General features: G+C 47.8%; 1 protein-coding gene across 1 annotated transcript in view; it reads right to left on the bottom strand.

Annotated features, from left to right (window-relative positions):
• Positions 1–2,679: 2,679 nt before the first annotated feature.
• SLIT3 (slit guidance ligand 3) overlaps positions 2,680–15,361 on the bottom strand; it is a 729,977-nt gene continuing 717,295 nt past the window's right edge. Inside the window, exons 33-36 of the mRNA XM_040262791.1 lie at positions 12,521–12,675; positions 11,630–11,915; positions 10,187–10,395; positions 2,680–7,312 (exon numbers count right to left, since the gene is read on the bottom strand). Of these exons, the coding sequence (XP_040118725.1) occupies positions 7,077–7,312; positions 10,187–10,395; positions 11,630–11,915; positions 12,521–12,675 (886 nt within the window). The 3' untranslated portion in view covers positions 2,680–7,076. The remainder of the gene's footprint in view (positions 7,313–10,186; positions 10,396–11,629; positions 11,916–12,520; positions 12,676–15,361) is intronic.

Below are 15,361 nucleotides of genomic sequence, written 5' to 3'. Positions count from 1 at the left end.
AAGCAGGTAAGGTGGTCTGGTATTCCCATCTCTTTAAGAATTTTCATTTTCCATACTTTATTGTGATCCACACAAAGGGCTTCCCTCATAGCTCAGTTGGCAAAGAATCCACCTTGTCTGAATCCAGCTTGAACATCTGGAAGTTCTTGGTTCAAGTACTGTTGAACCCTAGCTTGGAGAATTTTGAGCATTACTTTGTTAGCATGTGAGATGAGAGCAATTGTGTGGTAGATTGAACATTCTTTGGCATTGCCCTTCTTTGGGGTTGGAATGAAACTGAACTTTGCCAGTCCTTTGGCCACTGCTGAGTTTTCCAAATTTGTTGGCATATTGAGTGCAGCACTTTGACAGCATCATCTTGCAGGATTTGAAATAGCTCAGCTGGAATTCCCCATTCCCCATCAATAATGGTATTCTAAATGCAAGTATGACCATCAGCCTGCTATGTGTTCTGACAGAGACCATCCTCCCCTAAAGAGGCCACTATTTGTATCTATTTAACACTCCTATGTCTTTCTTCCTTTCTCCATGATTCCAGCCAACTGTTCAGTGAAGGATCCAATTAGTCCAAGCCAAGGTTTCTCAGTCTTAGGACTACTGATATGTTGGGCAGGATAATTCTCAGCTGTGGAGGTTGTGCTGTGCATTCTAGGATGGTGAACAGCATTTCTGACCTCCACCTGCTCTGTGCCAGTGGCACCCCCTGCCCTGGTGTCTAGACATCTAAATGCGTCTAGACATCTCCAAATGTCTCCTGGGGTGGGTGGGGAGGGCAGAGTCTTTCCCAGTTGAGAAGATCTGCAATGGACGGACACAAACGGGAACTTGAGAGGGAACAGGTCTATCAGTTCCAAACCTGGAAGGAGGGGCTCTTTGTTTTAAGCATGGAAAATGGAAGCTGTGGGCTCCTGGCCAGCAGCTCCTCCTGGCAGGGGTGCCCAGGATGTGTGAGGCTGTGTGACACAGTCTGTCTGTGTGTGTCAGGCTGTGTGACAGTGTGTGTGTGTGTCTCAGGCTGTGTGACACTGTGTGTGTATGTGTGTGTGTGTCAGGCTGTGTGACACTGTGTGTGTGTGTCAGGCTGTGTGACACTGTGTGTGTATGTGTGTGTGTCAGGCTGTGTGACACTGTGTGTGTGTGTGTGTCAGGCTGTGTGACACTGTGTGTGTGTGTCAGGCTGTGTGACATGGTGTGTGTGTGTGTGTGTCAGGCTGTGTGTGTGTGTCAGGCTATGTGACATGATTTGTGTGTTTTGGGCTGTGTGACAGTGTGTGCCACACAAAACCTACCTCCTCCCCCACTTCCCCCCCACCCCCAATTTCATTCTTTTGTGCTGAAAGGTGGGACGCTCATGTCAAAGGCGTGTTGATGGGGGCTCAGGGCACCTGGCCTGTGCAACTCTCTTGCTCAGGAAATAGCAGGCAAAGGAGTGCCTGGGTTATTTGCTGACGCTTGGTGAATCTGCTGCCTACCAGAGTCTTCTTCCCAGTGGGATTCTTCACAGGGGAGATAAAAGCCATCTTCCAGGGAAGTGAAGGTGACCTGCATCCAGCCAGTGGTGGCCTCCAGACCCTTGGCATTTCTCATTCAGAGAGGCCCTGGGCCCCCAAGGAAGCCTCTTGGCTGGAAGCTGAGGGTGGGGTCTGCCCCCTCCCCTCACTCGATTGTGCTCTGTTGCTCATGGCATCAGCTCTGGCCTCCTAAGAATCTTGGGCTATCCTCCTCCCTCAAATGAGACTTGTGTGAGGGCAGACAGATAGGGAGGGCTGCAGGGCCAGTCTTCTTGCATTTCTTCTTTACCCCACCCTGGGTTCACATTCTTCAGAGAGGCCTTCCTCAAATTCACTGTGTGAAGTACCCACCAGCTAATGTGCCAGGTCATCTCTACCTTTTAAATACTATCTGATGTTTTCTTTGGTTGATTGCTTGTTTTATATATATATATTTATTTATTTATTTACTTGTTTGTTTGCACTGAGTCTTGGTTGTGGCGCGCGGGATCTTGCATCTTGGTTGTGGCGCGCGGGATCTTGGATCTTGGTTGTGGCGCGCGGGTGGCGCGCGGGATCTTGGATCTTGGTTGTGGCGCGCGGGATCTTGCATCTTAGTAGTGGCATGTAGGATCTAGTTCCCTGACCAGGGATTGAACCTGGACTCCATGCATTGGGAGCTCAGCATCTTAGCCACTGGACCACCAGGGAAGTCCCTTTTTGATTGTTGATTGACACTCAGTTAAAAGTTAAGCTCCAGGAGAGGAAGGAATTTGTCTTGGTCATCTTTGTAGTCCTTACTCCCTAGATCAGAACCTGGCTCAAAGCAGATCTTCAGTACATGCTTATGGAAGAAATGATGAAAGGAGGGGATTTAATCAAGCATTGGAGTGCCCGGGAGGAAAGCTTCCTTCATCTCATGTTCTCTGTGCTGGGGTGGCTTCCTCTTCTGTGACCCTTGGCCCCCAGTATGTGAGCACACGCCCTGCAGACCCTATGCCACGTGTTCGGTCTTCTCTTCCGTATCTCTGGGGAACTCTGGATCTGTTTTTCCCACATCATGGTGCAAGAAGCCATTTTTTTTCACTTATTCCATACCAAACTTGCCCCGACCATGAATGCAGTAATCTTTGCCCCAGGGAATGAGAAGGTCAGGAGTAAAAATAAAACACACATCACAGAGGAGGGCTAAGCTTCTGGTATTCACAAGAGCATCTGATGGCTCTCTTATCCATTTATTTTAATGATATCAGCATATGACAATCTGTTGAGGAAAAAAAAAAAATCACACATTATTTATCCCGTACTGGTGAAGTAGCACTATTACATTGTTTTTTTTAAAAAAAAATCTTAAAATTTTTATTTTTAGAAACTTATTGAGTTAAAGAAATAAGCTTTGCCAAATGCCGCATTCTGTCTTTCCTGGCCCTGCTAGCTGGCATCTCTTGTCAACTTTCCCCAAGTGTTTTGTATGGCACTGTCTAACCCAGACTGGGAAGTGTGGTAGTGTTACCAAACCAGACCACACCCCAGCTTGAGGACCACCTGAGGAGACCAGGAGATGGCTGTGAGGGAAAGTGCAGACACTTTCCTGGCCAATTGCAGAGTCTGTTTCAGACTTTGCACTGCCTGGATGCCCCTGGGGAGTAGCAGGAAGAACTTTAGCCTGGGTAGTCTGTACCTGCTGCTGGTGTTGATTTCCTGGATGACCTTGGTCTCTGGTCTAGAAGTGCCGTTTCTCTGATTATCAGTGTTCTAGCCACCAAGGGCCCCTATGGGTTCCTCCCACTCTGATATCTGGGATCCTTTGTCTTTGGGGGCAGGTCCATTTATGCTAGGGGCTTCTGCTCCGAGCAAAGGCAGTGGCTGGCTGCTCAGCCTAGGGGTTCAATCTGTTGATAGCTTTGTATCTGGTGAAGGGCAAGGTTCCCTCAGTTCCCATTCTGGCCACCTCGTGTTCCTGAGGGTTGTCCCGGGGATTTTCGCCTCTTTCCCTGGCCCTCGGGGATCTCCCTCCCTTTCCTTGCCTCTTTCCCACTTTTCCTCCTCTCTGTAATCTCTCTGAAGTTTCAGACTCAGTTTCTTTTCAATGAAATTGAAAAGGCAAAGCCATCTTGTGTAAAGGGCCTTTTGGCATGTCATTAATAGCAACAACAACAGTAATAATAACAGTAGCATCTTACATTTAAAGTTTTTAGTTTATACTTTACAAAGAACTTTTAAGTACATTCTCTCATTAGGGTCCCTTGGTTGAGTTAAAAAGGGACGTTTCCTTCCACTCCCCCTGAGCCCTGCTCAGGGAGGAAACATAGCCTGGGCTGCTTCTTCTGCACATGTGTACATCCTCACACACAAGCATTGAACCATTGAATGTGCAGGTTAACTGACTGAACTGTTTCTTCCCCATGGGACTTTCTAGAATTTGTCTGCTCCAGTAAGAGAGTTTTAACCTCCATTTGTTAGAGAAACTTCATTTGGGGGGAATTTTCTTAATGGTACTCAGTTTGGCATTTCATAAAGTCAGGGCTTCCAAAATTGAGGGGGGAAGGCTCAAAATCGCCCCCCACCCCAGCAGCCACCCTGAAAGAATCTTGTCTTTTTGGCTGTCTTGGCGGACGGTGACTGATTAGGGGTTGGTCCCAGGAGGTGGCTGGCAGAGAAAGGCCTCAGAATGCTTGGGGCAGATGGAGGGAAAGCTGTGAGCTTGGCAAGTCCTCTGAGAAAGTCAGGGATCCTTGGTGGGGCTCTCAAGATGGCAGGCTGGGTGGGCTTTGTGCTGGGTGGGGAGAGCTGGGTAGGAATGTCTGTGGTAGAATAAGGCTCACGACCACCTGCCTGCATGAGGAGGGCTGGGCGTGTGTGGGGAGTGGGAGGGGTAATGGGGAGATCCCTTCCAGAGCAGAGCTTCTGAACCACCACAAGGACTTTGTGACCCATTTGGAAATGAGTCTAGCCAATATACTGTCTAGCCTCAATAAACCAAAGTCAACAACTGGGGGAACCCCAAGGCCATTTTGGGTGGCAAAGCCCTGTCTTCTTCTCCCAGACCTTTCTCTACTTTGCCACCAGCTCTTTTCCTAAAACAGAGCTTGTTCTACTTCCCTTGCTCAAAAACCTGCTGGAGCCCTGTGGTCTAGCCTGCTACACATGGCTTTTTGTTGTCAAACTACTGCCTTCATGGCTTCCCCATTTATCCCTGCTCCCCAGTATGCAGCCACACTCCTGCCACTCCAGACCTCTGACTGCCCCCCAAACATGCCAGGTCTTTTCACATTTCCCTGCTTTTTAATAGAGAATCATGGAAATTTCAACTCCCTTCCCTGTGTCCTGGCAAACTCCTATTCATTCTTGAAGACTCAAGATTTGGATATTCTTTACTCTGGACAGCTACTTCCATATAATAAAGCAATTATCTATTTCCATGATTGTTTCTGCCTCAAACTGCAGAATCCTTAGAAGCAGGACCTGTCTTCTTCCCATGAAGAGAAAGTCCTGGAGTCAGGCTGGGCCTAAATCCTAGCTCTGTAATTTATTAGGCATCTGTTCTTGTGCAAGTTCTTTAACTTTTCCATGCTTCAATTTATTGAACTGTAAAATGGGTTAGCAGTGTCTTTACTACAGAGTTGTTTAGAGAATTAAATGACTGTATATTATATATTAGTCTATATAAATTAGAGTGATACCTGATGTATAACGTAGGAAGCACTAAGCCAATCTAGCCATTAATATGTAAAACAGTCGTCATCAGGTACAGTAAGTACCTGGAGCATGCTGTGTATTATATATGCATATTTTAAGGAAAATGCCCTGTCTTATCCCTCTCTCCTCTTCATATCCCTTCCTTCCCTTTTCTCCTTCCTTCCTACTCCTCTTCCCTCGTTTTTTTCTTCCATCTTCCTTTCTTTTCTTTCTCCCATCTTGACTCTTTGAGCCTTTGGCTTGCAAGAACCTCGAGGCTCTTCTGGGGATGCTCAGTGCTGGATGGTCCACGGCACCCCACTCTCTCTTCTTTGATGCTTCTGCAGGGGGAGGCTCCTGAGCGAGGGAGCGATGGTTGTGGGCCCAGAGGTTGGTGTGAGTGGTTGGCCCCTGGGCTGTCTGACCTGGCCTGATGGGGGTGGAAGGGGTTGGACAGGGATGGGGCAGGGGCAAGTCTCCCTCAGGAGTCTGGGCTGAGTGGGCTGGCCTTGCTCACGTTCCCTGATACCTAAGTCTGTCAGTCTAGAGTCTTTCTGGATATTAAGGAAGCAAAACGAGAACAGGAAAAAATACCAGAAAAAACTGACTTTCCCTTCCTGGCAGGGCTTCTCTGATGGACTTCAGCTGCCCGAACCTCCTGCATTTATGCTACTCTGGAGATGGAACCCAGAGTTCAGAGTTTGGGCCCCAGGCTTTGGTCTTCCAATTATCATAGGTGAGGCATAAGGTGAGTTACTGGGGTAAAAGAGGCCTCAAGTTTCCTCATCTATGAAACAGGCATATGTTCTCAGGGGCAGGGGATATGTGGACAGAGTAGGGCGCATTATGGCTATGTGTGGAAAAGTGTTGCAGATGCGCATGGCGTCTTTGCATAAAGATGAGGATCTGGAGGATGAGGTCTCAGAGGCCTATCTGTCCCATGGCAGAAGCCTTCCAGAACTTTCCAGAGCTGTGGGCAGGCTTGGCCCCTGACCCTCCTTATTCCCAGGAGCTCTGGCTGCCTGTTCTCCTGATTTCACCTTCCAATACGAGGTGGACCGAGGGAGGAGAGTGGCTCAGAACTTCCAGAAGAAGGGCTGAGGCTAGGGCCCGAGGAGACGGGTGAGCACCGCCTTCCTGGAGATAGGCAGGGGAAGGGGCACTATTTTCAGATTTGGCCAAACAGGCTCAGACTAAGCCTGTGGCAGATTCAGACAGTCCCAGAATGGAGTCAAGGGCAGCCAGGAAGGGGCAGGGGCTGTGAGCTCTGACCCTGCAGGACCCAGGGCTCAGCGGCTTTTCCTGGAAGAAGTGGACACCCTGGGCCTCAACCACCAGGGCTGAAAAGCTGGGTGCTTTCAGGGAAGGAAGAAAAGTCAGTAAAGATCAGAAGAAACAAAGGAAAATCTTTTCCTTTACTTTCTTCCTCTTCTCATTCCTTTTCCTGAGCTCCGTAAGCAGGTCTTCCTTTCTGCCAACACAATAGTGTGACTTAATCATATAAGCCTCCTCCTTCTGCCTCAGTCAGGCTGTCACTTCTTCATGTTCATCCTTTTGTTTTAAAACATTTTTATTAGTTCTTTTTTTCCCTTAAAACTTTTAACAGCTGTTTATAAAAACATGACAATTACACAACATGGAACAAAAAATCTGGTAAAAATAACTCACTATATGGTACATATACTCAGACGGTGTGATATATTTATATAATAAAAGATGAAAATAGTCACTTTCCATAATAAAATAAGTTCTATTTTTTGTCTATTTTACAATATACTTAATATTCTTTTCTTCTTTTGCTTCCTCTCCGGTTCCCACTTCTTCACTCCAGGCCTCACAGGCAGGAGACCGATGGCAGTCTCTATCCGACCCGGCTGGAGCCCAGGAGGCAGAGTGAGTGCAGGGGCCTTAGGAACATGGGCGGCAGCCGCACTCTAAGTGTCTCTCCAGCTCTTCCACGAACGAGGAGCCGTCTGTGCACTGAAAGACGTACTTCCGCCGCTTGCTGCGGGTGGGCTGGCAGCACTGGGGCCCGCAGCCCCCCCGACACTCCATGACAGGTATCTTGGAGGCCGTGGCACATGACGCATAACCCTTCTGGCGGCGGATCACCTCTCGGACCACCTCTCCGAGGCAAAGCATTTCTGCAGGGGGCACAAGAGGCAAGGACGGGCATTGGTGGTGCAGCTGGAGGTCCAGGGTAGGCCGCTCCAAAACACTTGTGGTCTGAGGACCATATGTACTTATACATTCTCTCATCCTTCCATCCATTTGTCCACCCATTATCCCAGAGGTCCCCAACCTTTTTGGCACTAGGGACCCGTTTCATGGAGGACAATTTTTCTATGGATGGGGTAGGTGGGGAGATGGTTTTAGTTTTGCCCGCTGCTCACCTCCTGCTGTGCCTGATTCCTAACACGCCACAAACCATCCTGTCCATGGCGCAGGGGTTAGGAACCTCTCCATTAACCCATCTATCTCATGAAAGCTTAGTGCCTTTTCTGTGCCAGGCTCTGTGTGTGCGTGCACGCACCGTTGCTTCAGTCGTGTCCAACTCTGTGCGAGCCCATGGACTGTCGTGTTCCAGGCTCCTCTGTCCATAGGATTCTCCAGGCAGGAATATGGAGTGGGTTGCCCTGCCCTCCTCCAGGGGATCTTTCTGACCCAGGGATCAAATGCTTCCTGCAGTGGCAGGCAGATTCTTTACCACTAGCGCCCAGTGTAAAACTAAGCCCTGAGGATATAAAAGTGACAAGATCAGGCTTGGTCCCTCCCTTCAGGGAACTTAAAGACCAAAGTAGATGTGGCAAGTTGGTGGACCGAGGGCTAAACCCCACCCCACACCCCATCCCACACATATGTTGATTGCGCCACAGGTGCTTAACAACCAAATTAAATGCCAACATAAAAAAAGCCCTAAATGTTTCATCTAAACGTTGGGATATCTGGTTTCTTTGAAAACCAAGGGGTGGGAAGCCAAGCCTGCATCCCTGCATGGCAGTGATGGGCTGAAGCTGAGAGCTTTAGACAGGATAGGAGACATCCAGTTTGCCCCAGTGCTCACTATTCACAATAGCCTGTCTCCATTGGTGTAGAGTCTAGACACTAATTATATAGTCATTTAAATACATATACTTGTAATGATAAACTGAGGTGAAGAAACAGGACAGGTTTACACAAAATACATAGTAAAGGAGCCTGACTAGCCTAGGGGCCAGATATTGTCTTTCTGGGAAGTGATGCTGGAGTTGAGGTGTGAAAGAAGAATAGGAGTCAGTGAGCCAAAGGGTATGCGTGTGAGCTTTTGTACAAGTTGTAGAAATGAGAGGCGGGAATCCCCTGGATCTGCTTAATCCTCTGGTTCCTGACCCAGCTTCTCACCTTGACTCTGCTACTGTCCTCAGTCCACTGGGAAAGCATGTGGAGCAAGGCAGTGAAAAAGAGAGTAACGGACCTTGGCCACATGGGATCTTTGGCCTCTCAGCCTTAGACCAGTCTCTTGCCATCCCTGACCCTCAGTTTCCTTGTCTGGAAAATAGTGACACATTTCTTGGTCCTTCCTGCTTCTTCATGGGCTCTTATGAGCATCAGAGAGACTGTGAATGCATTTTAAAGCTTTAGGTGGTTAATATGATGTAATGTGAATTTTGTTAAGCTTGATGTAGTTTTTCAAAATTATGAGATTGTTAAAAGGACAGAAAAGAGACTCATGATCACAGGTGTGTGCGATGTGTGGAGGGGTAGAACGCAAAAGCCGCACCCTGGGCCGTCGAGTTGAATGGAACAGGAGTGCTGTTTGTATTGTCCTGGCAGCTTTTCTGGTAGATCTGAAATTATTTCAAAATACATTATTTAACAAAGTTAGTTAAGAATGGTATTTTAACAAGGTATAAAATGTGAAAGAGTCCTCTGATGATGGGGGGTGACCTGCCTGGGATTCTGGTGACGGGGAGGGAAACAAAGGCTCAGGTTCCATGTCAGAGAAAAACCTCCAAGATGAGACAGAACCACTTCAACTGTAACATAATTTCAACTTTCCTTTTTTTGATTAATGCACTAAAGGGGCCACTAAGGGAGGTAAGTAATTTGATGTTTTCAAAATGGGATCAGACCAAGGAGCTGTCTTCTGTTGACCCAATAATGGCAGGAGGATTGGAAGGAAACTGCAGAGCAACAGCTGAAATGTTAGTGTGCGTAAGAGTCACCACGGGCTCTTGTTAAAATGCAGGTTCTGATTCGAAAGGTCTGGGCAGGACCCGGGCGTCTGCATTGCTAATAAGTTCCCCGGTGAGCCAGTGTGCTGCTTAGAGGGCCACACTGGCAGCTCAAGGGCTGGCAACTAGAACAGGATAAAGGGAGGGGAGAGGGGAGAAAGGATGACCAGACAGCTCGCCTAGTCCTGGCTGTTTGCTAGACAGTTTCAGTTTGGGTCTCTCAAGGTTGCTAAGCTGTTTCTGAATCTTTGACCTACAGGAACCATGTGGGATAGAGCATGTTTAGTGCGTTCTGAACTGCTATGTTTTGGTGCTAATTTACTATGCAGCAATGGATAGCTCATACAGGAAGGTACAGTGTTGCTGCCATATTCAAAGTGAAGGAATTTGAGGCTCAGTAGGAGAAGGCAATGGCACCCCACTCCAGTACTCTTGCCTGGAGCATCCCATGGACGGAGGAGCCTGGTAGGTTGCAGACCATGGGGTTGCGAAGAGTCAGAAACGGAGCGACTTCACTTTCACTTTTCACTTTCATGCATTGGAGAAGGAAATGGCAACCCACTCCAGTGTTCTTGCCTGGAGAATCCCAGGGATGGAGGAGCCTGGTGGGCTGCCATCTATGGGGTCACACAGAGTCGGACACGACTGAAGCAACTTAGCAGCAGCAGGTGACTCAATGAGGGTCGCATAGCCTATAAGCGGCACAGCTGGACCTGGAACTCAGGCCATGGGACGCATGTGGAGTCTGACTCTGACCCCCTGCATCCTTTTGAGGGCCCCCTCCCATGCGTACAGTGGACCCACCTTGTTCACAGTGCTCCCCACTAAAGCCAGGCTGGCACAGGCAGTAGGGCTCCCCTCGGTCTGAGATGTGGCACTGTCCCTGGTGACATTTGAAGGTTGAGCAGGCGCTGTTGGAGTCATTCTTTTGGTCGCACAAAGCCCCTCCATAGCCTTCGGTGCACCTGCACACGTAGGAGGTTCCAGATGCCACACACCTCCCCTGGATGCAGCTGGGGGCAGAGGTAAGGATGAGAGGGGAACCAGGCAGGCAGAGCAGCTGCAGGCTTCCTCCGTCCACCCCAGCCACTGCCAGGCTCAGACCAGGGGACTTGTGGGATCCTAGGCCCGCTCCATCACCCGGTCCACCCTCTGTCAGCCCAGTGGCCCGGGATCAATCAGCTGGAGGCGCGCGAGTATCACCCAAAGACCACTGTCAGCTGTGAGTGCAACAGGGCTGGCTTATTGGCTGTTTTATACCCAGACATCAGAGCCCACCAATCTTAGTGGCAAGTCACTGCTCAGAGAAACCTAAGCAGTCTCCAACCAGTTTAACTGTTCTGCCATCTTGATTGTTAGCATGACTATTACTACCACTACCACCAGCTACCGCCTGCTCTGTGTCAGGCATTAGAGCGCATACTTTATGCCCAACATCAGTCTCATTTTCTACCATCGCCTCTCCTCTGCAGACCTGCGCAGTAGACAGTCTTATCTACATCTCACAGAGGACAAAGTGATGCCACAGCCTGGATTCTTAATCATGCTGCAGCATTCTCCCTGCTGGGATGACATTCAGAGCCAGGGTTCATTGTGGACATATTCACTGTACAGTCAAACATACACACACACTTCAGAGCCACCCAGGAGCCTCTGCCCGCTTCCAGCTGTCCTTTGCTTCCAGTTCACAATATCATGTCCCAGCTTGCTCAGCCACGCCAGTTACCAGGCATGGCTCCAGTGTCGTTTTTGGTTGATTCAGATCTCTGAACACTGAGGACGCTGGGCGTCTTATGTTTAGTACAAGGTCCGACACATTTGTAGGCCCTCAGTATTTGAATGCATAATGAGTGCCAGAGCTATGCCATGATTCATCTGTGTGTGGCTATACACCCCTGGTGCCTGCATGGGGGGCCACTGCTGAGTGGGGAGCCGAGTTGGGGCAGAAATGCATCCACCTGCCATGGCACGTGTGCGCTGGTGCCCCATTCTACTTGGCTTGGAGGCACGTGGGGGCTGCTGCAACTCTAGGCAGGCTCTGATGGTCATTTGACAAGCACTTTTCAGCCAGGCCCTTGCACACTGACGTCCCTCCTGAGCAAGACGTGCTGTTTGTGTAAGACCTTCTGAGCAGCGCCCCCCACAGGTCCTGCCTATAGTCTGACTGCAGTCCTTCCAGCTTCTATCTGTGCTCACTTCCTGCTGGGGCACGGGTGACGGGGGGCGGGGAGGGCGTGGAACACAGACCTGTGGCCAAGGCAGGGGTCGCGGGCCTCCTGGTCGCACAGCGGGCCGGTCCAGCCCGGGTGGCACTCACACACCACGCTGTCCTTCTCCACGGCTCGGCACAGGCCGTTCCTGCACACGCTGCAGGACTTGCAGCCTGGCGAGACACCCAGGGCCTGTGGGGGGAGGGCCTTGAAGTCCTGGAGCTCGTTGTTGATGCGCACCTCGTGGATGCAGCCGTGGAAACCACCCAGTGGCCGGTCTGTGCCCTGGCGCAAGGCTGAGAGGCCGGTGGAGGTGGGGATGCCTGCGGGAGGGGCACCAGACCGCAACCTGAAGACCTGCCTCTGCTCACCCTGCTTGCCCACATCCCAGCCCTTGGAGGTGGACTTTTGGGGAGAAGTCTTGGGAATCTCAGTGTTAAACAGCCTACTCTGGTCCTTTTTTTTTTGTACATAACCCTTTGAGAACTACGAGCGCAAGGCTGTGCTTCAGGCCCAGGCTCTGCCAGGCTGGTCGCTCCTTCTCTCTTTGGCCTTTGAATGCCCTTAATTTTAAACATGCTCCTCCATACACATCAGCTGAGCCTCAAAGCATCAGAGGAGGTGGCAGAGCCGAGGCGAGGCTGCATATTGGAGGGTCTGCACCCTGTCTGCACCTCCTCCCTCCCCATTTCATCTTCACCTTCTCCCAGCCCCTGAACAACTTGTAGTTTCTCAGAAGGAGCCCTGCCCTCTCTCCTTTTCTCTTCTCTTCCCCATGACCTGGCTAACTGTTCACCCTTTAGGAAGCAGCTTGGCCATCACTTCCCGCAGGAAGACTCCCTTGATTGGCTTTGGCTGTGAGCCCCACCTGTGGGCCTGGGTGTGGGTACCAGAGTGCAGGGGACAGGTGGGAGGAGACGGGGTTTACCTCCAAGGTAGAGGGGGCTGTTGATGCTCACTGCTGGCTGCTTCTGGAGCTTTCCCAGGCTTTTGGGGGCTCCTTTGTCCACCACCAGGTTCAGGGTCTGGTTTAGCATCACTAGCTCCACGCTGTGAAACTGCCCGTCATTCACAGTCTCCACGCTGGGCAGGAGAGAAAGGGGAGAGACAGAAGGTTTGCTGAATGCCTTCCACAGCCTGTACCATGTGTGAACTTGACTGGGATTCCTTGCGTTTTGTCTGGGAGTAATTCCAAACAACATAAATCACAAAAATAAAGAATTCTTATTACCTGTTACACCTATGGCTTCTCCAGTTATTCATTTCATCTGTCTTATCTATCTACATACTATCTACATAGATATAGCTCAGAGATAATGCAGGTTCAGTTCCAGATCACCTCAGTAAAGTGAGTCACTTTTCTAGTTTCCCAGTGCATATAAAAGTTATGTTTATTAAATACTCTATTAAGTGTCAATAGCATTTTGTCTAAAAAGCAATGTACGTACCCTAAAAATACTTTATTGCCAAAACAATGCTGTCACTCAAGCCTTCAGGGAGTCAATTTTTGCAGTAATAACATCAAACATCACTGATCACCATAACAAATACAAAAGTGAAAAAGTTTGAATATTGTTAGAATCACCAAAATATGACACCCAGGCATGAAGGGAGCAACAGCTGGAAAAATGGCACCAATAGACTTGTTCAACACAGGGCTGCCACAGACCTTCAATTTGTAAACAATATAATATCTGTGAAGCACAATAGAGCAAAGTGCAACCAAATGAGGGGTGCCTTTAAGGGTATTGAATCAGTTATCAAAAACTCCCCAGCAAATAGAAGTCTAGGACTAGATGGCTTCATAAATGAATTCTACCAAACAAATTCGTTTACTTTTTTTCTACCAAACATTTAAAGAGGACTTAATAAAAATCCTTCTCAAACTCTTCCAAAAGTAGTATAGGAACAAATACTTCCAAGCTCTTTTTACAAGGCCTGCATCACCCTGATACTGAAAAACAGGAATACCATAAAAAGTGCAAATTACAGGCCAATATCCCTGATGAAAACAGATGCAAACATTCTTAATAAAGTATTAGCAAACCTAATTCAACAGTACATTAAAAGGATCAGACACCATGATCAAGTGGATCAATCAGTGTGATATACCACATTAACAAAGGATCAAAATCATATAATCAGCTCAATAAATGCAGAAAAAGCATTTGACAAATTCAACCATCTATTTATGATAAAAACCCTCAACAAAGTGGGTGTAGAGAGAATATTCCTCAACATAACAAAGGCCACATATGGCAAACCCACAACTAACATTATATTCAGTAGTGAAAAGTGGAAAGCTTTTCCTTTAAAATTGGAAACAAAACAAGGATGTCCACTCTCGCCACTTATATTCAACATAGTATTGGAAGTCCCAGCCTGAGCAACTAAGAAAGAAATAAAAAAAGGTATGAAAAAAAGTGAAAGTGAAAGTTGCATAGTCTGTCCAACTCTTGGCGATCCCATGGACTGTAGCCTGCCCAGCTCCTCTGTCCATGGGATTCTCCAGGCAAGGCAAGAGTCCTGGGGTGGTTTGCCATTTCCTTCTCCAGGCGATCTTCCTGACCCAGGGATCGAACCCAGGTCTCCTGCATTGCAGGAGATTCTTTACCAACTGAGCCACTAGGGAAGCCCCAAAAGGTACACATATCACAAAGCAAAAGTAGAACTGTCACTACTTGCAGATGAGATGATATATGCAGAAAAATATAAAGTTTCCACTGAAAAACTGTCAGAACTAACAAATTCAGTGAAGTTGCTAGACATAAAATTATAAACATCAGTTGCATTATTCCACTTACATCAATGGACAGATCATCCAGACAGAAAACAGGGAAACACAGGCCTTAAATGACACATTTAGACTAGACAGACCTAATTCATACCTATAGAGAGTTCCATCCAAAAACAGAACAACACACATTCTTCTCAAGAGCACAGGGAACATTCTCCAGGATAGATATCACATGCCGGGCCACAAAGCAAGCTTTGGTAAATTTAAGAAAACTGAAATCATATCAAGCATCTTTTCTGACCACAACACAGTGAGATTAGAAATCAACTGTAAGGAGAAACTGCAAAAAACCCCACAAATACATGAAGGCTAAATAATATGCTACTAAACAACCAACGGATCACTGAAGAAGTCACAGAGGAAATAAAAAATGCTTAAAGACAAATGAAAGTGAAAGTATGACTATCCAAAACCTCTGAGATGCAGCAAAAGCAATTTTGCTTTTATAGGGACGTTTACAGCAATACAAGCCTACCTCAGGAAACAAGAAAAATCTCAAACAACCTAACTTTATACCTAAAGCAACTAGAGAAAGAAGAACAAACAAAATCCAGGCTTAACAGAAGGAAAAAAATCAACAGAACAAAAAAAAAAGGAAAGAAAATAAAATACAAAAGATCAATGAAGCTAAAAGCTAGTCTTTGAAAAGATAAACAAAATTGATAAACCTTGAGGAAAACTCATCAAGAAAAAAAGGGAGAGGGCCTAAATCAGTAAAATCAGAAATGAAAAAGAAGAACTTAAAACCAACACTGCAGAAATATAAAACACCATAAGAGACCACTACAGGCATCTGTGTGCCAATAAACAGACAGCCTAGAAGAGACGGACAGAAGCTTAGAGAGGACAACCTTCCAAGACTGAACAAGGAAGAGATAGAAGATGTGAGCGTACCAGTTATAAATCCTTGACTTGCATCTGTGATTAAAAGACTCCCAATAGGGACTTGCCTGGTGGTCCAATGGTTAAGAA

Source organism: Oryx dammah, unplaced genomic scaffold (assembly GCF_014754425.2).
Source record: "Oryx dammah isolate SB20612 unplaced genomic scaffold, SCBI_Odam_1.1 HiC_scaffold_20, whole genome shotgun sequence".
In the NCBI taxonomy this organism is placed as follows: Eukaryota; Metazoa; Chordata; class Mammalia; order Artiodactyla; family Bovidae; genus Oryx; species Oryx dammah.
The sequence above is the reverse complement of the archived record's forward strand: the minus strand, read 5'-3'. Positions and strand labels throughout refer to the sequence as shown.